The sequence below is a fragment of the Crinia signifera genome, chromosome 4 (assembly GCF_055691185.1).
Source record: "Crinia signifera chromosome 4, ASM5569118v1, whole genome shotgun sequence".
NCBI classification, from domain to species: Eukaryota; Metazoa; Chordata; class Amphibia; order Anura; family Myobatrachidae; genus Crinia; species Crinia signifera.
In genome coordinates, this window is record NC_139220.1 from 88,558,575 (window position 1) to 88,581,307 (window position 22,733).

The 22,733-nt window shown below is 46.9% G+C and overlaps 1 protein-coding gene across 1 annotated transcript in view; it reads right to left on the reverse strand.

The window, feature by feature from the left end:
* AFAP1L1 (actin filament associated protein 1 like 1) overlaps positions 1-16,387 on the reverse strand; it is an 89,132-nt gene extending 72,745 nt beyond the window's left edge. Inside the window, exon 1 of the mRNA XM_083181968.1 lies at positions 15,517-16,387. Coding sequence (XP_083038094.1) covers positions 15,517-15,532 — 16 coding nt within the window. The 5' untranslated portion in view covers positions 15,533-16,387. The remainder of the gene's footprint in view (positions 1-15,516) is intronic.
* Positions 16,388-22,733: the final 6,346 nt, after the last annotated feature.

Here is a 22,733-nt window from a genome sequence, read left to right on the forward strand (position 1 = left end):
GAGATGTGATGGGTGCTTACAAAGAGATGTAACCCCCAGTATCCATGCCATCCCGAAGCGTGGCGAGCGGCGGCGGTACGCGTCCTCTGACCTTTTCATACCCCCACTATCCACGTCGACGTGGAGTTGATATTACTGTGTGGCCACCGAGCCCAAAGCGTGGCGAGCGCAGCATGCACCGCGAGGGGACACGGAATACGAGCCCGAAGCGTGGTGAGCGCAGCGAGGGGACACGGATTACTTTACATGTATTCCGGGGCCTCTCGCCACGCTTCCGGCTCGCCACACTAACTAAAATCAACTCCACGCCGACGTGGATAGTGGGGGTATGAAAAGGTCGGAGGACGTGTACCGCGGCCGCTCGCCATGCTTTGGGATGGCGTGGATACTGGGGGTGTTACATCTCATTGTAAGCACCCATCACATCTCATGGCATGGGTGCAGTGGCATAGCTATAGTTCCGCAGCCCCCGCGGTGGCGGGGAGGCGCAGAGACTATGTGGGCGCCGGGGGTCTGCGGGGCTATAGTTACCCGCTGCTGTCTTGCCTGCCATCATGGTCCCGTCTCTCGGCACCTGCTGCTATAATGAAAACTGACTCTTAGAAAATGGCTGCCCCCATACTGCTGACAGGGGGGGGGGGGGGGGGGCGCATAATAGGTAGTTACGCCACTGCATGGGTGCTTGTACAATTAAAAATCACATTGCATCCCATTTGCTGGTATGCAATATTTAATTGTACAACCATCGCATCACACACCACTAAATAAGGTACACGATGGCATGCGATGGGTGCCGTGCTAGGAAACAAGTACCTATATTTTCAAATGTAGTGAGTAATTTGTAAGATTCATGTCAATTTATAAAGTGAAAATTAGTAGAAGTACAAAGTTCTAATAAATCTTTAATTTCATCGATACACAACTTCCTAACACCTTCACCCACTCCCTTCTTCATTTATTATTTGAATAGGTTATTCTTTACATGTTTTAATAATTTGGATGAATTTAGCCTTAATCATGTAATGCATACAAATGTGATACAGTGGTGGGGATTAGGTCAAAAGGAGAACTGTGAGGTGGGGGAGGAGAGGGGGATTATGGAGGAAATTTGATAAAGGCAGTAGTGTGATTAGTTCATTTAAAAAGTAGATCACATTTACCATGAAAAAATGTTACAACAGTTGCTCAATCCGTAGATTACATTTACTGTAAATGGAAGCTTTCTAAATATAAATGTATACACTTGTGGATATTTATAAAGGATGGAAGAGGGGCTTTCCATACCCCATATAAAGTTACAGTAAAACAGCTGCACTTAAAGTAAAAGAAATTGCCTATTAATTGTCTGCAATCCCATACCCACACTTCTACCAGCAGGGGAATGCTGACAAATTGTGGTAACACAGTAATGATATTAGTGTGATAAATATTTAAATGCTGTGACAGACAGATAACACACTTCTGGCCATAGAATCCAAAAGGATTTTCCATGCACACAATCCCCCCCAACACACACCTACACCCATTCAGCTGGATTAAAGTGCCACTAAACTCATATGTAACTATATAAAAGTAGGAAATGCTATCTTATAACATTTGGTGCACAAAAAGGGATACACATTTACAATGGGGGCCTTTGTGCAAATGATATGTGTGGTCCAATTGTAGAACCAGGGGTGATATATGATAACTCTCAGATAGATTTGGTTACTGACTGCTAATCAATATAGTCACAGTAATCTCTAACAATAAATGGTGTTTTTTGAACCAGTGTTTTGTTACTCAGTTGGGGAGATGAACAAATGCTGAAGTCTATGGCCTCCACTGGTATTATCAATAAGCTTTATTTGCTAAGCATACCTTTGTATTATTTATAGCATTTGTTGGTCTGTATATGTGCAGAACCTGTAGTTGTACAGTCATTTGAGACATTGGTTAAAGGACTTTACAAGAAAGTTTACTACATGCCTCTGAGATGTCCTAAGTTGGGGTCCACATCTGGTCAGGTGTAGCTTTGCACAAACATACGCTGATATTCATATTCACAAGGATAAGGCATAATGGATATTTGAACTCTATTGTCTCATTAATATAAGGAGACTTTTGACCTAGAGCTAGAACTGCCATGCATTGTGAGCACTGTGTAAACCAAGAGCGACTCCTTTAAACAAGATATAGTATAGACCTGAGGGAGGAACAAACGGGTGTTCAGGTTTCTACTCTTCTCCTTATAAAGCCACAAAGCACTCAGTGTAAACACAGGCTGGCTGCTGAACAGCAACCATAGCTTTGGACATCTACCCAGGCCAGCCACAGAACACCTGGGGGAGGGTTGTGGGTCAATAAATGTGCCATTGTGGATTCAGCCATCGGAGAGGCTGCAGGAGAGACACATATACCGGTTCTACGGAGGTGACTAGCACTTCATTCATACAGCACTAATTGTGCTGTAATCAATCACTCATAGACTGCATGTTATAGAGAGGACTTTGTTTAACAAGGGCAGATGTTACCGATCAAATCATCTTGGCATTGTACACAAGACCCAGGTCTCTACATTCAGTATGAATCTGCACATTATAAAGCACCCAAATCAATTCCTTTGCAATGGTGTCCAACCACTCCTGAGAGGAAGAGGGGTATGTGGCTTCGGGTTTGTGTTGATAAACCTCAATCTTAATCTGGATTTACTCTACATTTATTGATCTAAATTAAATAAGCAATACCTTTCTAATGACTTCTAGGTTTGGCCAATACAATAGTCCACACAAATAAAAGGACAAGAAATTAACATGAAGGCGAGGACTGCTGTATCCAATCTCATGTTGTTACTTCAAGTAAAATGAAATGGTAAAATGCAGTAGTGACAAAATCTAGAGAAACGAACAAGGGTATATTTGGCAGTATGTTGTATATATGTGTGTGTGTATGTATGGTGTTCTTACACACCCTTGTGTAATCCCTAGGATACCATGCTTGCTTTGGGTGGTCAGTGTGTCTGTACATGCTGCAGCCCCAGAAATGAATTTATTACGATCCTAGATCCTAAATGTAGAAAAAAATGGCAGCAAAACAAGAAATTCTTTGAAAAAGCTGCAAACACCTGAATGCTCAGAGCAGGCATTCCCAACCATGGTCCTCCAGGCACACTAAGGCCTGTATTCATTGCGGGTTGCCGCGGCCGGCTAGGGGGTTAAGCAGCGAGCATCCATCATTAGGCAGTGGAGGTAGACTATAATAGTGTGTGAAGTGAGGCACCATGTCTGAAGCATGGTGAGCGCAGCAAAACGGTGTCCATGACGACTTACGTCCAAATTCGGGACCAAAAAAAAGTGCAAAACTCATGTTCACTTTTTAACTGACAACCTTCCCATTGTCTACCTAATGCTTCTGTCGACCTGAGCCATGCCGACCTATTTCAAGTGTCAACCTAAGCCCTGTCGACCTTTAGCGGTCGACCTAATGTATGTTGACATTCGTAGTGTCTACCCTATGACCTATATCCCAATAAAAATAAATGTTGTTAAGTCATGCATAGTTAGGGTGACCAACTCATCCCTTTAATCTGGGACACATATTAATTACACAGGTTCTGTGGCTGGCTTTCACCTGGTTTTAAACTGCCACACCTCAATACTCCATTTCACCTGGTTTTAAACTGCCACAGAACCTGTGTAATTAATATGTGTCCCGGATTAAAGGGAGGAGTTGGTCACCCTATGCATAGTATTGAATATTTGCTGATTATATTCCCAGCCATCCATGCTGTATATACAAAGTTACTCTGCCCCTGCGCCCATTGTAGCTGCTGTTCCTGTGGCAGAAGTAGCCCTTCCCTTCCCTTGCAGCATAAGACAGGAGGGGGGTAGATCAGGTGCAGCACCAAGGTCAGAGATTTCAGCTCAGGAGTTTCCTGTGCAAGCAGCATCCTGTGCTGGAACCAGGCCTAGCTCGCAGTGGGGGCAGCAGGGAACAGGGCCGGAAAACAAGGAAATGCTCCTATCCTGTAGAATCAAAACCCAGGGTGGAGGTTGAGGTGGAGGTGCGGAAGGTGGGAATATCCCATAAGCCGTATGAGCTAAGCATTGAGACAGAAGGTGGTGGGAGAACAGGCTGCTAGTGGGGAGGGTTATGGTGGGGAAGGGGGTCAGAGGTCAGGTAAGTATACTTACTGGACCCCTGTTGGGATTCCCTCTTTCAGGATGCTGGCATCGGTATCCTGACTGCTGGCATCTGTATGTATTCTGATTCATGCACTGCTATCATATGGAGCAATAAATGGAAACGGACTGGATTATTTTAATGCCAAACCCTTATAGGTATAAGTATTTTTTACTGACACAGACCTAACAACACAATATTTACATCTGCCTCAGTATTGCTGGTGCTTGTAGATGTCAGCAAGCAACAAAGCCTCACATTTGTTATACTCCTTACAGTATTACTGTGGGGCTTCCAACAATGGTCCTTTGTGTCACATAAAACTGAGATCAGCATCACATCAACCGCAGCTTTGATCAGATAACTCAACAAATTAACATTTTTAAAGAGACAGCGACTGTCTTGCCGACCCTTGCAAATTGCGGGCTATTGCATTTGGCCCAGTATTTCTCAAATCACTTTGTAGAGTAGTATTCCTTATGTGACCAGATTCGATCTACTTTGTTACAGCAATATTACCAGTCCAATCATGTTTTATATATAGCTAGTTATTGTGCTGGAAAGCATGCCATATTAGGCCGGATTCAGGTGTGGTTGGAGTAGTGGATGCCATGGCGTACATGGAACCAGCAGTGATAGCATTTATGCAGCAATGCAGTAGGTGTCACGTCTCCCGCTTGCATTGGTGATCTGCATGGGTGCCTGATGACCTCCCGACAGCCGGGATCCTGACTTACCGGGGCGATTCTCCCTCAACCCCCATAGAAGGAGAATAAGGACATCATAGCGAGCCATCGAGTCCACAAGGGGTGTCTTTGCTCTCTCCCCGCTGCCAGAGTACCAGTAGTCGGGATTCTGACGTCAGTATACTGACAGTCGGAGTCCGGATTGTCGGCCCGGCATACAACACCATCTGTATTGTATCGTAGGTCACAGCATTAGATCACCTGCGACACATCTTGGGAGATCCTGGCCTTGTCCCTCCCCCACAATGGCGTGTGAAAGAGACTGACTGCAGGAGAAGTGTGCTAGATGCGGAGGAAAAGGCTTGCATCGAGTACAGGCAACAGCCAGAGGACAGCAGGATTAGGCAAAGACTGGTGAAGGATGTCTGGGGCTGCTGAGGCTAAGCGCACTGCATAGGGATGGCCATCGACCATCGATGATTTGGGTGGTTTATGACCAAGGTAGAATAGTTTTGACACTGATGGGGGAGAAACAGATGGTTCCCCTCCAATGATGGCTCACTATGGGCGGGATGTATTAATATACATCGCCGCCCAGCCACCACGATGCTACCACATATGTACTAACATATGTGGCTAGCATCGGGGTTTGGTGATGGAGGCCCCCGCGATACCTGTAATGTGGTTTGCGGGGTCTCCGTCACATCCCGGCGGCTGTCAGTGTCCCCCTGCGTCTCCTCCTCCCTGCAGCCGGATGTCCTCCCGGCTGTGACACCTGCTGGGGGAGGAGGAGGGGAGGTCGCGCGGGCAGCGATAGAAGCCCAGAGGGTGGCGATACCCTGCCCGGCGGAGACGGGGCGGACGGATAATGGTACATAGGAAAATGCGGTGAAACCCCCGTTTTACCGCATTTTCCCTATAGTACATCTCGCCCCATAACTGAATAGTTTTATTTCTATACTCCCCAAGGTGCCGAGACATGGAGCATAGCTCCACCCCTAACAACCGTAAAACCACACCCCCATGTTTTGATTGGGCCTGACAGTCAAAGAAAAGCGATGGCCATTGATCAGTAATATCTAATAATAATAATAATAATAATAATACCTGCCCATTCAGCACTATTAGCATGTAGACAGCTTGCAGGAAGCAGCCCGGGAGAAGAAGGGCATACAGAGGTGGTGGGTGCCAGGATGTCTGCACTACAATCACTGGCCGGGCACTCTATGGTAACTGACAGCAAACAGCCCATGTTGCAGCTCCACAGATCCCAGCGGTCGTCTCAAGTAGCTAAATAAAAATGTGGCTTTCCGGGAAGGTGGTGGGTTTGCATTTGTAATCTGGCCCAGCCAGCCACTGGTGCTCTGCCTCCCTCCCAGTGAGTAAAAGGTAACAAACTGGTGCCATACTAATAATTTAAACAAACAAACAAAAAACATAGTAGCTGTACGACCACTGCTTCACCCCCAAACAGCAGCAGCCTGCCAATCACTGACAGTCCGCAGCTGATATGCATCCGTCGCAGACCTGTACTGCACATGCACAGTACGGGGTCCGTCATATGCACAAAGCACCAAATATCATACTTTGTGACCTGTCCTGAATGAGAAAAACAAAACAAAAGAAGCAGCGCTACAACCACAATGAATAAAAGAAACCAATTGTTAAGTAAAATTAATTTATAAATATATAACACAATTTAATTGACATATACACATACAAAACATATAATAATAAATAATAAGAAATAAAAATTCATACTGTATAGGTGCCCACAGACGCATCAATTATCGAATGCGTTTTGTACTTTTTAAGCACAAATTGCATCTTATGTACAATTATTGGATGGTGTTTATGTTCCCGGGAGCCCGATATTGTATGTCTAAAAAAGTACGTGCTGCACGTACTTTTTAGACTACATCTGAAATTTAACATTACAAACATGGGTTCATCACATGCATCCAAGTGCACATCTCATAGCAAGCTGTAAGAAAAATTGTATAGCACCATTGTACAGTCAAAAACGCATAGCACAGTACAATTGTAGCATCTGTGGGCACCTTAAGATGAATTTGTAAGCCTTAATTTATTGTATGGCTCTAGGTGAGTCATGGATTAAGAGGTAAGTGCACTTTACCAATTCAGCTGAAGTTTCAAGAAAAGATGAGTCCTCTCTATTTGTACAGGTCCCAGTCTGGTGCCGCTGGAGGAATATTTGAAACAAGGACCCTCACATATTCCCACCATATGGCCACCTCTGAAAAAGCTACAGCCAGTAAGGAAACGCATAGGTGTTTACAGCCTCAGGACTCTAGGACCACTGCCATTATTTCAACCTTACACCGCTCTCCCCTTTCATGTTGGTGAACCCCCAACAGGACCCACTGCGCCTCTCACAGGACCTTAAGCCATTGGGACATCCTCAGGTGACTGCATTCAATCATCATCACCTGGAGAGGACTCCTCCCACTCTGCATTACCTCATACACCCTCTGTTCCTCCAGCGGTAACTGGGGACACCGTATCACCAGAGAGGACATTGGGAATATGTGAGGGTCCTTGTTTCAAATATTCCTCCAGCAGCACCGGACTGGGAACTGTACAAATAGAGAGGACTCATCTTTTCTTGAAACTTCACTTATCATCTTCTGGCAGCTGAATTGGTAAAGTGCACTTACCTCTGCTCACCATAGAGCCATACGATAAATTAAGGCTTCAAATTCTTCATATGAATGAGGCTATTTTTTATTAATTTGTATTTCTTATGATTTATTATTATATGTTTTGTATGTGTATATGTCAATTAAATTGTGTTATATATTTATAAATTAATTTTACTTAACAATTGGTTTCTTTTATTCAATGTGGTTGTAGCGCTGCTTCTTTTTTTTTTTTCTTGCAATATTTCTTATAGGGCCTGACTACCCCTATACCCCAGCAGCTGCTCTGAGAACCAACTCATATCATAGCCTATAGGCGCCCATTTCTAATGTTAGTACAAAAACCCTTGCTGTCCTGAATGAGGCCCACAGTTCCTCTTACAGTACAGAAAGCACTCACACTGAAATGAATGGACCCTAGCTGACATACCGGCAGCTATATGTACTGTAGTTAATTACATTTGTGAAGTACCAGCCGCTTGCTCATTCTCTATTATTTATAGTGACAGAACAAAAAAGCACCAGTTTTACTATGTGATGACGCCTCCCTCTCCACCTAAACACCATAAAACAGCACCGGATGGTTGGTGATGAGACATCCTTATTACAGTCTGTGGTCAGCAGTACACCATAGTAACATAAAGAATTTACACCCATGTGAGATCTTTCCTCTTTCTTTAAAAGTAGAATGACACTACAAGCACAGACACGAAGGCTTAAAGAATGGATAAAGGCCACCCACAGCTGATAATAGGATTGTATAGGTGGTCTACATGTCAGAGCTGGACAGTGGAAGATACAAGTGTTTATTTAAACAAGTGAATGTGTCACATTACAGTCATGCACAGTCTGTCAGGTATTGGTGCACTTTACTACATTATTTCCCCTGCAGATGTATTTCTATTTCACGGTTAAAACATTGCAACCAGCAACTGAAGTTGCCTAAAGCTGGGCTAAAGAGTTGGTCATTCGGCTGACCTAAATTTACACTTACCAAATGTTTGCCCGCTGCCACAACTGGGCAGACATTTAAATGTTGCAGTAAGTATTATACAAGTTAACAGAGCCAGATGTGACAAGATATCAGCTGTGCTACGCAGACAATGCCTTCCCCCATCTATCATCTATACTGGAGGTAGGCTTCCTATCGGTTGATGGAAGCATACAATTTTACACTAGGTGAGTAGAGGATAACTCATATACAATAAAGACAGGAAAAGGGTAAGCTTTAATTAATTATTGAAAGAAATGAAAACCTATGGTGGCGCAGAAAGAATGGCCTTACAAACAGTATAACAAACCAACACCTACATAATCCAATAAAAGGTGCCGATAGGGGCTAACTGCTAGCGCATCTCCAACAGCTATTGGTCCTGACATGTTTAATGAATGAATTAATGTGAGTTTGGAAATGCAGTTAAGCAAAGTGAAAGTACATTGCGGAAGCCGTCATTTTGACAGGCTTTTGGCTAGTTATAGATAAAAGCTTGGGTTTTATCACAACCTCTGATGAAAGCTTATTAACCTAATATAGAAAAGTAATATATTACTAGTCCATTTAAAATCATTGTAGTTGATGTGTAGGTTAGTAAATATTCTGTATAAACTGTGCAATTAGAAGAATACTAAATACACACTATAGATTGTAAGCTTGCACCGGGGCCCTCCTACCTCCAAGTCTGTCTGTTGGTTTTTACCCAGTTTTTTATATCACTGTCTACTATTGTAAAGCGCAACGGAATCTGCTGCGCTATATAAGACACTGTAAATAAATAAATAAATACACACATGATGAGATATTGGCTAATGGCCAATTTTGACTAAGCAATTTTGGCTAGATGCACAAGAGATTTTGACTAAGCAATTTTGTCTAAGTAATGATAGTCTATGATCAAAATTGCCTTGCCTGCACAGTCTATCTATGCTAAGCAATCTATGCCAGACAATATTGACTAAGCAGTAGAAAAAGAATGTGAGATTTTGGCCAACCCTCTAGGAGATTTTGACTAGTTAAAATCTCACTGTGTGTACACTGCTTAAAACTTGCAGGGTTATTGCTGCTACAAATGTACCTTTGATTGATGTCTGCCTTAGATCTCAAGGCCTGCTACCACCGCTTTTTAGGATCAAAGGAACTGACCTCTGCTGTGACACTATAGTACTTCACTCATGTCATTTAAAAAACTGTGACAAAGACATACACAAGTACACACACACACACACACACACACACACATATACATATAGGCCCTCATTCTGATCCATATACTCCCCTGCATGGTTGTACATGGGAGTGATGGTTTGGGACTGCGCATACGCAGTTATGCACAACCTGCAAGCGGGCACAGAGAATTGATTATTCGCCGACACATTCGCACGGAGCAGTGCCGGCGTGGGGCGGGTAGCGCCCACGGGGAAACTCTGGGTGTTCCCATGCTAATGTGGCCATGACTCAGGTGCGGGGGGGGGCAGCTGACATCATCGGGTCAGAAGGTGCACAGAAGATAACACTAACATTGGGATCACAAGCATATAGTATGGCAGTAACGTATATACTTCACAACCAGAAAGTATGAAAGCAGTAGAACACAGATCCTGAATTTCCAGGATCCGAAATTAGAGGAAGGAGGGGTGTGTGTGTGTGTGTGTGACAATGCTCACCTTAAAGAATATACTGCTCCACCCACCCGATTATGATACCAATGGTGGCACCAAGTCACACCTTCTTTTATAATGACCCTCCTCACCCCCTGTAAGTCGGGTAAAAAGTTAGTGAGTACTGTGGCGTAAACAATTTGTGATAAATGATATGTGCCAATATCAAGCACTGTGTCCCACACTCTACTGCTGTACATACTGTGTTCTGTGCTAATGTATATTTAATAAAATATCAAATATTGCGCACACATATATGATGTAACAAAAAAGCAATTTCCTTTTTCACGTCCCCCACTGAATGTAAAGCGGCCTATCCATGGGGAGAGACGGGAATTAACTTGATTTATCCAGCATGCATAAAGCGGCTGCACATGCGCATAAAAATTTATGCGCATGCGCAGTTGCTGACCATCGCTCCCCTTTGCGAACACGCAGGGGAGCGAATGGATAAGAATAGCTTTCCCGTTTCCCTGCATTGTGCAATTGTGCCCAGTTCCTTCCAGTTGCACTGTGCATCAAGCTGCCCCTCCAATATTCCCATAGGACAGGAAAAAATAACAGTTAACACTTGCAGGGTGCGATGTATTAATATACATCGCCGCCCTTTGCCGCTGTGATGCCAGCGCATATGCGGCTGGTATCGCACTGCGGTGATGGAGGCCCCCCACGATATCTGTAATGGGGTGTGCGAGGGGGTCTCAGTCACCTCCCTGCTCCCTCCTGCTCCCCTCCCCTGCAGCCAGAAGGACGTCTGGCTGCGTTACTAGCGGGAGGAAGGGTTTACATATAAAGCTATTAACCATACTGCACCAGCATATATCTCTGCACTTATCACAAAATATCTCCCATCTCAACCACTCCGCTCTGCACAAGATCTGCGTCTCTCTTCTGTACGGATCACTAGCTCCCATTCACTATTACAGGACTTTCATCGGGCTGCTCCCATCCTATGGAATGCTCTTCTACGCACAATAAGACTCTCCACTAGCCTCCAAACTTTCAAGCGTTCCCTGAAAACTCACCTCTTCAGGCAAGCCTATCATATTTAAGTTCTACATGCATAACCCTCAGAGGCACTCATGTATCATATAGCTTCCCTTCTGGACTTGTAACTTGGTGGGACTGCTATGCTATTACTGGTGCCTGTCCTTGTGTTTCCCTCCTATATCCCTATAGATTGTAAGCTTGCAGCAGGGCCCTCCTACCTCCAAGTCTGTCTGTTGTTACCCAGTTTGTTTTATCACTGTTTACTATTGTAAAGCGCAACGGAATCTGCTGCGCTATATAAGAAACTGTAAATAAATAAATAAATTTACCTTCCTGGTCCAGGAGGACATGGACTAAGGTAAGCCAGAGGGAAGGGGGGCCGGCGGGTTTGCGGCGGAGGCGGCTAAAAGAAGCCGATAGGCTTCTATAGGATATCGCCACCCAAAGGTGGCGATACCCTGCTATGCGGAAACGTGGAGGCGGGGTGTTCGTACATAGGAAAATGCGGTAAATTGGGGGTTTTCCCCTTAGTACATCCCGCCCGCAGTCTTCAAGAGACTCACAAACACATTAAACAGTCAATACACAGAGGAACACCTCATGGTTTAATCTTCATGTTTCCTTCAATTGTAAAACTTGCGACATATCCAGTGATAATGCTTAACTCCTTTTTGTGTTTGTGCGTTCTCTGAAAAGTACTTTTGCATGTTTTAATGATATTTAGTCTAAAATTGGTTTTATTGAAAGATTCCAAATAAATCATATCAAAGCCTAATAACTTTGATTGTTAATGTTATAAAGCATTAAACCATGGTTGATCAAGGTTTCTAAAACATAGCAATGTTTTGCAGTATTAAAACAAATAGGATCACATTTTTTCCATTGGTTTAAAACCCTCAAAATTATTATTATTATTTTTTTTTTGTTGTTAAGTTTTCCCCCCAACCCTGACTAATTATAGTACTAATGCCACTATAGTGGAGACTACAAAAGAGGAAAGAGATTAGGAGTCACTTTCAAGAGACAAAGGCAGGTAAGCAATGTAACAAAGCAATGAGCAAAGCGAGTCAGATGCCACTGGTCCATTGGTACGACCTGATCTATGGTACTGTGTGCCTTTTGAGGCCACATCTTCAGTAGGATATAAATACATGTAACATGGTACAAATAATGGCAACTAAAGTGGTGAATGGCCTACACCACAAAAGTACAGCAAAGGGAACAGGTCAAGATATAAACTTTCAAATATAAAAGGAGGAAAACATTCTTCAAATGAAGAGTATTGGAACACTGAGAATGAGACTGGAGGTAGAGGCTTTTACAGTAGAGCAAGTTAAATGTGCATGGTATAGACCAGTGGTTCTCAAACTGTGGGTCCCAGCCTTCTCAGCATGGGGTCGCAACTCCATGTTGCTGACTGTCAGGCTGATGACTTTTATAATCTCAGTCAGTGATTCAAGGAGTCTGAAAAATATGTTGAATTGTCTGTTATGTTAGACTCCTCCCATCACTCTGTGCCTCCACAATGCTGCCATGTATGTGCTGTCTGCTGACTACACACATGATGTGATGACCTTCTGCAGTAACTTGCTGGGGTCCTGTAATTGTTTTTATTGTCTGATGGGGTCCCAGAGCAAAATAGTTTGAGGATCCCTGGTATAGACACAAGAATATCCTTACAAAGAAATAAGGGTCAAATAAGGTTGTCAGTTAACAACCAAAGATTAGAAAGCGGCAATCCAGATGGGCCAAGTGATTCTCGTCTGCCATCAAATTCTATGTTTCTAAGGTGGTTTATCACATATTGTAGCATTGGCGCATCATCTATGGGCTGCTGAGTCCAAGGTAACCCACACCTTACACCCTTCACCCATATAATTCTACCCATCTATACATCATCTCCAGATTCCCTTTGGAGGTAGGCCTATGTGCTGCAGGGACGGCTTGATAGATCTGTGAATGATGTCATTCACAGACATTTTGGGTGTACAAGTAATGGCTCAGAAGGCAGCATGCAGCCCAAAGGGCTCTGAGTTGCCAGTGCCAAAATGAAAACTGGGCAGCAAGGGGAGGCTGCACAGTGAGCCCCACACTCACAGATAATCCTCCATCTTGCAAGACACGGTGGCATGATGTGAACTGGTGCCACAACAGTGTATGGGTAAAAACCAGACAGGACCCTGGAACGCTGGGCCGGACAGGCTCCATTCATCAATTTCTGTCGTTCTGGAGCTTGGGGGGGGCGTCCCCTTGGACAGGACATCCCCCCCCCCCCCCAGTCGGCGTTTAAAGGTCTTAGTCGTGTCCGGTTTAAGACACATGGGAGCATTTCCACATTAAACGTTGTAAGAACCAGGCCAGCATAATGTATTGAGAATGTTATTGGTGGGAGTGGGACCCCCACAAACCTTAATACAGCATACTGTACCTCCCAACTTTGCCCGAGTAGGATGCGGGACACTGTCGATGCGCGCCGAAATTTTCGGGGCGTGGCCTAATTTCGGGGGCGTGGCCTATACTCAGAGCTCTCCTGCGAGGTCACGCCCCCATTTTGCCGCTATGGGGGCATGACCCAGAGGCTCTGTGAGCCTCTAGCCATGCCCCCAGCCCCCTGGCTGCGGGAATAGATGCTGTGTGCAGTTTATTCCCCGCTGTTTAGCAGCCGACAGGGGGGACTCCCAACAGCCCCCCCTCACCGCGGGACACTGCCGGCCGGAAGGGACAGCGGGACAGGTCCTGATAATCGGGACTGTCCCGCTAAAATCGGGGCTGTTGGGAGGTATGATACAGTCCTGTTGTTACTACTACTAACACCAAGTCCTGGCAATGCTACAGACACTGTTATTGTGTAGTCAGTAGGTTATAATGCATTTCGCATGGAGAGCATGTAATTCAGACCAACTGCACAACAGCACCTGTCCTCTCTTCCTCTCTTTCTCAAACATCATGCCATGATCACTATGGTGTGTGTGTGTGTGTGTGTGTGTGTGTGTGTGTGTGTGTGTGTGTGTGTGTGTGTGTGTGTGTGTGTGTGTGTATATATATATATGTATGTATATATATTTACACAAACACAGGGGGGCCAGCACCTTCTGTATCTATATATCTATATCTATCTATCTATATAGATCGATGGCAAAGCAAGACTGTGGCACTCGTGGGACTTGTATTAATCAGGCATTACAAAAAATGTAGAGCAAATGAAGAGGCACCTTATTTAAGGTAAGCTAGCACCATTACACTTTGGGCCTTATTCGAGTTCACTATTTCTTACAAAATCCTTCTTAGATGGACAAAAACATGTGCACTGCAGGTGGGGCAGATGTAACATGTGCAGAGAGAATTAGATTTGGGTGGGGTTTTACTTCAAAATGAAATCTATATTGCAGTGTAATAATAAAGCAGTCAGTATTTACCCTGCACAGAAACAAAAGAACTCACCCAAGTCTAATTCTTTCTGCACATTTTACACCTGCCCCCCCTGCAGTGCACATGGTTTTGTCCATCTAAGAAGGATTTTGTCAGAAAGAGTGATCTAGAATAAGGCCCTTTGTCTCACTTAGCACCTTGAAAACGGAGCGAGGCTCCGAAACGTCAGGTTCACTTCTGCATTTTTTTGTAATGCCTGATTAATACAAGTTTTGTACAAGTCCCACGAGTGCCACGGTCGTGCTTTGCCATCGATTTACCTATACGTCCAGGAGGAACCAGGGCAGCTGAACCAGTTGAGGAGAGTGCCAGTCCACAATATCCTCTCTCTCTCTATATGCCGAAAAACCGGCACTCCATTAGTAGATGCTTAAATACCGGCCCAGGTGCCTTCCTAAGACCGGAACAAACTCCGACCGCAATATGGATGGATAGAAGGCGACACTCCGAGACGAATTACATTAAAGTGCAAAAATGCATATTTATTGGCAACGTTTCGGGGATAATTCACCCCTTTCTTAAGCTTTACAACAAATATATATATATATATAGTGATACGATGCAATGTCCGGCACTCCTGTGTCGTAAATAACGGTGCCCGGGTGCCTTCCTCTTCTGGGGCAAGCCCATACACACAACGTCGGTAAATGTCACGTGACACCGCTTTTTCATATAAAATTTGGTTGACACTAAGCCCCGGAGTGACGCCTATCATTTACCGACGTTATATATATATATATATATATAATTTTAGACACACATACACACATCGTTTTTCTAATATTAATATTTCCGTATTTAGCATGCATTGTGGAACTACAGGTCCCAGCGCACCCTGCAGGTGGAGGAAGGGAAGGCATGCTGAGTCTTGCAGTTACAGTGCAGCAGAACAGCAACAGGTGCCTGCTATATACTGTACAATGCATTACACTAACCTTTAATTCGCTCCATGCCCTACTCAGTGCAGCATTCCCAGGTGTGATCCCAGTGACTGGACGGTCCCAGTGGTCTGTGGTCCCCTCAGCACCCTGCCAGCTATTGTCCTGTCCCCAGTGTAAGCAGCAGATGTTTCAGTGTGAGCAGTGGCAGTAGTATCTCTCCTCCTGTATCAGCTGTTTAGCTGGTGATCATCAGTCTGCCTGCACATAGATCCTCATCCAGGTTATGCATCTGATTGTGCACATGTTCCCCTAGTTCCTAATTGCTTCTCTAGGAGTGTGATGTGAGCAGTGCTGTCAGGGACCTCTCTGGAGTAGAAGTTGCTGCTGCTGCTGGATTAGGTGCCTGGTCCCGTCAGTGTGCTGTCATCTGTCCTTCTCCCTTACAAGCGGCAACAAGTTTCACCAACTAAGGTTCTTCCTGAGAGTTGTCCTGTGCCTCCTCCTCCCTGCACATTAGAGGACACAGGGTCTAAGAGCTTCCCCACCCCCTGCACTCACAGCCCCCCACACATAGCTGACAAGCTTTCCCAGGGAGGGTCTGGGATTGGGGAGTGCCCTGCCTCACCCTGCTGTCGGGGAAACCATTCCACTCCAAGAGCCTCTCACATTCTCTTCCTTTGGCAGCACGGAGTATGCTTTCCAAAAATATATCCCTTGTAGCAGTGAGTGTGCAAGTGACAGGTGTGCTGCAGCCAGGAGAGGGTTAATAATCTACAAGTTGCTACATAGCATAACGTTTGCTACCCACCCTAAGAAATGCATGATAATTAGCCCTCCACGCAGGAAATGCCCACGCCACTCAGCTAATCCTTGCTGCTTTCTCACCAGTCCTGTTTCAACGTTAATACTGGCTGAGGGCAGCAGCAGCAGAATAGCATTAGCTGTCTGCTCTGATGTGTGGGAACAATATGGCAAGTGAGCGGTTAATCACTAGCACTGGTGTGGGAGTGGGGCAGATTTATTAAGCTCAGTGAAGTGATAAAATTTCTGGTTTTTATCACCAGCCAATCAGCTCCTACCTGTGAAGTTACAGGCTTGGTTTGAAAAATGACAGGTAGGAGCTGATTGGCCGGTGATAAAAACCAGACAGTTTATCACTTCACCGAGCTTAATAAATCTACCCCTGTGTCCGGTATTATTTATTCATTCCTCCTTATTTATCGGCGGCAAAATAATTTAGTGTTTGTTGATAATTCATAATCATACTTGCCTACTTTCGGAAACTGGTTTCAGGGAGATTCCATACCTCACAAGTTGTGCATGGTTAAAACCAGGACCTGCATGTCAGAGGCGTGGCTAATCCGGGATGGGGGTGGGGCTACAAAGAAGGTGGGTGTGGTCTCCAGTAAAGTGGGCATGGCCCAGTGCAGCGACACCCATTTTCTTAATTTTTTTCTCTGGTGGCTGGCCACTAGCAGGCTTTGCTGGCCTGGGTGGCTCTTGTGCGGACTACGGGCAGCGGTGCTTGGCAGGCCTCTTAGGCATGATTGTGCCAGGCTCCGCTGTGCTGTCCAGATTTTTAGATGGGGATTGATTATTCTGGGGGTATTGGGAGGGCTATGTGGGGCATTGGGGGGACTGGCGGCTAAAAGCTGAGCCTCCTGCCAGCTACCAGCCTACACATAACACACGCGCACACACACAAATACAGACAGACACAGGACAGTGTTCTATACACAAACACACAATGCCAGTGTACTCACACACACTAACAGGGATCAGTACCTAACTATATACACACACACATACAGGGGTCACTACCAGCCTACACACACACGGGTCACTGCCAGCCTACACACACACGCACACACATACACACACACACACACACACACAGGGGTCACTGCCAGCCTACACACACACAATCACACAGGGGTCACTACCAGCCTACACACACACACACACAGGGGTCACTACCAGCCTACACACATACACACAGTGGTTACTGCCAGCCTACACACACACAGGGGTCACTACCAGCCTACACACACACACACACACACACACACACAGGGGTCACTGCCAGCCTACACACACACACACACACACACAGGGGTCACTGCCAGCCTACACACACACACACACAGGGGTCACTACCAGCCTACACACACACACACACACACAGGGGTCACTACCAGCACACACACACACACACAGGGGTCACTACCAGCACACACACATACACACAGGGGTCACTGCCAGCCTACACACACACAGGGGTCACTGCTAGCCTACACACACACACAGGGGTCACTACCAGCCTACACACACACACACAGGGGTCACTACCAGCCTACACACATACACACACACACAGGGGTCACTGCCAGCCTATACACATACACACAGTGGTCACTGCCAGCCTACACACACAGGGCTCACTACCAGCCTACACACACACACAGACTGGCCACTACCAGCCCACACACACAGATTGGCCATTACCAGCCTACACACACACACACACACACACACACACACACACACAGGGGTCACTGCCAGCCTACACACACAGGGGTCACTACCAGCCTACACACACACACACACACACACAGGGGTCACTACCAGCCTACACACACACACACACACGGGTCACTGCCAGCCTACACACACACACACACACACACACACACACACACACACACACACACACACACAGGGGTCACTACCAGCCTACACACACACACACACACACACACACACACACACACACAGGGGTCACTACCAGCCTACACACACAGGGGTCACTACCAGCCTACACACACACAGGGGTCACTGCCAGCCTACACACACACAGGGGTCACTACCAGCACACACACACACACACAGGGGTCACTACCAGCCTACACACACACACAGGGGTCACTGCCAGCCTACACACACACAGGGGTCACTACCAGCACACACACATACACACAGGGGTCACTGCCAGCCTACACACACACAGGGGCCACTACCAGCCTACACACACACACACACACAGGGGTCACTGCCAGCCTACACACACAAGGGGGTCATTACTAGCACACAAACATAAACACAGAGGTCACTGCCAGCCTACACACACACACACACACACACAGGCCACTACCAGCCTACACACACACACACACTCACAGGGGCCACTACCAGCCTACACACACACACACACACACACACACACACACACACACACACAGGGGTCACTGCCAGCTCTTATAGATACACCCAGGTCACCTACACACATATTGGTGTCAGTGGCAAGCTACAGTATATAAACACAGAGCTGCTTGCACACACACAGTACCAGCCAGCTTGGAGGTAGAAATACTGTCATCATCATGCACTGCCACTAACCTGAGAACGGATCACTCCTGCTCCTCCCCCAGCCTGTCCTCCGAGCTGCTTCCTGTTCTAGCTCCCGGTCACTCCCCCTGTCACTGTCTTCAGCAGCTTCCTCCACAATGCGGGGGTGAGGTGAAGACTCCGCAGCCGCTGCTGGTAAAGTCTCCCTGGAGGCTCTGTCTGCTGGCTGGGCGCCGCGGCAGAGCTGCTTACTATGCAATTATGCAGGCTAGTGCCAAGCTCCGCCCCCCATCGCTCCGAACTAGCGCATGCGCAGTCCGGATTTTGAAACTGGACTTTGAAATTCCGGGGGATCGGGAGGGCTTTGCGGGGGACCGGGGGACTGGGGGCTAAAGCGGGAGGCTCCCGCAAAATGCGGGAGCATCGGCAAGTATGTTCATAATTGTCATAACTGACAACATTAAATATCATTTAGCAAAGATATCATTTAACAAGAATACTGCAGCTATGTCTGAATGAGGCTGATTTCTGAGATGTTTAACCTATGACTCCAAATACTAATATTATTAATTTTATTAGCCTTTCCGGTACTTGTGTATTATCAGGGCGCCCGCGAAAATCGGCCACAAATCGCATGCAAAAATCGGATGCGATTTTGCGGACGATTTTCCGCGTTTTCCAGCCGATTTGCATGCTGTTCCATCATTGCACACCTTGTACACCACCGATTTCCATCGTAGTGCATCGCATCGCATGCAATATAGCGGCATGCGATGCATGCCATGTGATGCGATTCGATTTTTAATTGTACAAGCACCCTGATGGGTGCTTACAATGTTAAATGCACCCCCATTGTCAACGCCACCACCACTATCAACGCCAACCCGAAGCGTTGCCGGCGCATCGAGGAGTGGCGGTACGCGTCCTCCGACCTTTTTCATACACCCACTATCCACGTTGGCGTGGAGTTGATTTTAGATAGTGTGGCGAGCGCAGCGAAGCGTGGTGAAGAGCTGCAGAATACATGTAAAGTAATCCGCGTCCCCTCGCGGGCTCGCTGCGCTTGCCATGCTTTGGGTTGGCGTTTATAGCGGGGGTGGCGTTGACAATGGGCTTGAATTTAATATTGCGAATCGCTTCGCATCGCATGCCACTTGCTGGCATGCAATGCTATGCGATATTTAATTGTACAATCAGGGGCATTTTCCCGAAAATCGCATCGCATACCATGGCATATGATATGCCATGATATGCGATGGGCGCCGTGCTAGGAAACACGTACCTGGGGGTGTGCAATTATGGAATAGCATGCAAATCGGACGGAAATGGACGAAAATCGGCCGCAAAACGGCCGCTAAATTGCATCGCATATCGAATTGGCCAAAAATCGGCCGCAAATCGGTCGATAAATTGGATGCGATATCGTATACAATTTACATTACATCGGGCGCCCTGATAATACACAAGTACTACCTTTCCTATAGGGAATGGGATCATTGGATAGACAGTAACTAGGTCGACAAGTATTAGGTTGACAATACTAAATCGACATGCATGAAGGTCGACATGGGGAAGGTCGACAGTCAAAAGGTCACTTTTTTGCCACAAATTTTGCCACAGTCAACATGGACACTGAAACATGCTTTGGGCACACTATTTTATTCTCCCACCACGCCCTAGTGGATGGTAGGGCATGAAATACTGCCTGTCAGCATGTCAGCTGAAAAAAAAAAGTGAATAACCCCATGTCGACCATTTGACTGCCGACCTTCTCCATGCCAACCTAATGCTGGTGTCAACATAATGACATGTCAACCTAACCCATGTCGACCTTCAGTCATGTCGACCTAGTGGTGTCGACCTAGTTACTGGAGCCCTAGTGACTGCGGGGTAGATTTATTATAGCGGCGCTAAGAGCGCCGCTATAACACTCCCTGCTTCGCCTCATTAGCGAGGCGAAGCAGGAGGGGACACCGACAAGATCTACTAAGATCTTGCCGCCGAAGCGGGGGAGCGCTAACTCCTCCCTCCGGCAATGTCCCCTCCAGCTGACAGCGCATCAGTTAACACTGACGCGCTGTCTGCTTCTCCCCGGCCGGCTGGACTGCGCGGGATCTCGATACTCACGCGAGATTACAGCGCAGCTCAGCTCCAGCAGCAGGGACAGTGCTGTCCCTGCTGTAGGTATAGGGCATCGCCGCCTGCAGCTGGCGAAGTCGACAGCTGCAGGCGGCGGAACGGTCAGCGATGCTGACCGTTCATAAATCAGGCAGGAGGCAGGGGCGCACTACGAAATATCGTAGCTACGCTCTGCCTCCTGCCCCACAGCGCCGCACATTAGACACCCGCTCGGCGGGTGTCATAGATCAGGGGAAGCGCTATCCCCTGCCATAATGCACAGGGATAGCGCATATTCCCCTGATCGCCGGGTCATAGATATAACCCTGTATCCCTCCTATAGTTTGTCCGGTACTTGTTTCCTAGCACGGCCACAACGATCATGATCGTGGGCATCGGGGGTAAAATCGGGGCCAGCGCGGGCATCGCATGCACTAAAAAATGGGCTGCGATGGGCCAGACGCGATGCCCGCGATTTCCCCATAGAGAACAATGTGAAATGGCTCAATTTACCCAAATTATCATAGGAACAATGGTAAATGGGCCAAAAACACCCCTGAACATTGAAATGTCCCCCCAAAAGTAGTTTACGCCACCACGTGATCAACGTGAACCCGAAGCGTGGCGAGCGCAGCGGTACGCGTCCTCCGACCTTTTCATACCCCTACTATCCACTAGGGCGTGGAGTTGAGAATAGAATAGTGTGGTGAGCGCAGCGAGCCACCGAGCCCGAAGCGTGGCGAGCGCAGCGCGCCCCGCGAGGGGACGCGGATACCTGTGAAGCCCGCGAAGGGACGCGTTTACCTGTGAAGGTATCCGCATCCCCTCGTGGGGCACGCTGCGCTCGCCACGCTTCGGGCTCGGTGGCTCGCTGCGCTCGCCACACTATTCTATTCTCAACTCCACGCCCTAGTGGATAGTGGGGGTATGAAAAGGTCGGAGGACGCGTACCGCCGCCCCTCGCGGACTCGCTGCGCTCGCCACGCTTCGGGTTCACGTTCATCGCGGGGTGGTGTGAACTACTTTTGGGGGGACATGTCAATGTTCAGGGGTGTTTTTTGGGCTTTCTGGCCCATTTACCATTGTTCCCTATGATGATTTGGGTAAATTGACCCATTTAACATTGTTTCCTATGGGAAATCGCGGTCATCGGGGGTAAAGTTACCCATTTAACATTGTTCCCTATGGGGAAATCGCGGCCATCGCGTGTGGACCATTTAAGCATTTTTAGCCGCACACGACGCGACCGACCCGATTTTCACTGTTTTCAATGCATTTCAATGGAAAAATCGGGGGCATCGCGTCGGTCGCGTCGCAGGCCACTAAAATGACCCCCGATGGCCGCGATTTGTGGCCGTGCTAGGAAACAAGTATAGTTTGTCCTTGGAGTCAGACTAATCTATAGGAAAAGGTAATATAGGGCCACTATTATAAATACTGTAAGTGTATTATGAATATGTGGAGGACTAAAGCTTCCTGTATGCAGCTTATAAATTCCCTGGTACTTGTTTCCTAGCACGGCCACACCGATTCAGATCGGGGTGGTCGTGTCGGAAAAATCGGGTCGATCGCATCGCATGCGATTTGGTCGCATGCGATGCGATCGACGCGACCGACCGATTTTTGACCCGATTTTTTTCATTGAATCCAATGTAAATTGGGTCCCTGGGACCCAATTTTACATTGGATTCCATGAAAAAAATTCCCAACCCCCCCAAATTTAAGCGCGTTAACCCCAGGCCACGATAGACGCCAACCCGAAGCGTGGCGAGCGCAGCGAGCCCGCGAGGGGCGGCGGTACGCGTCCT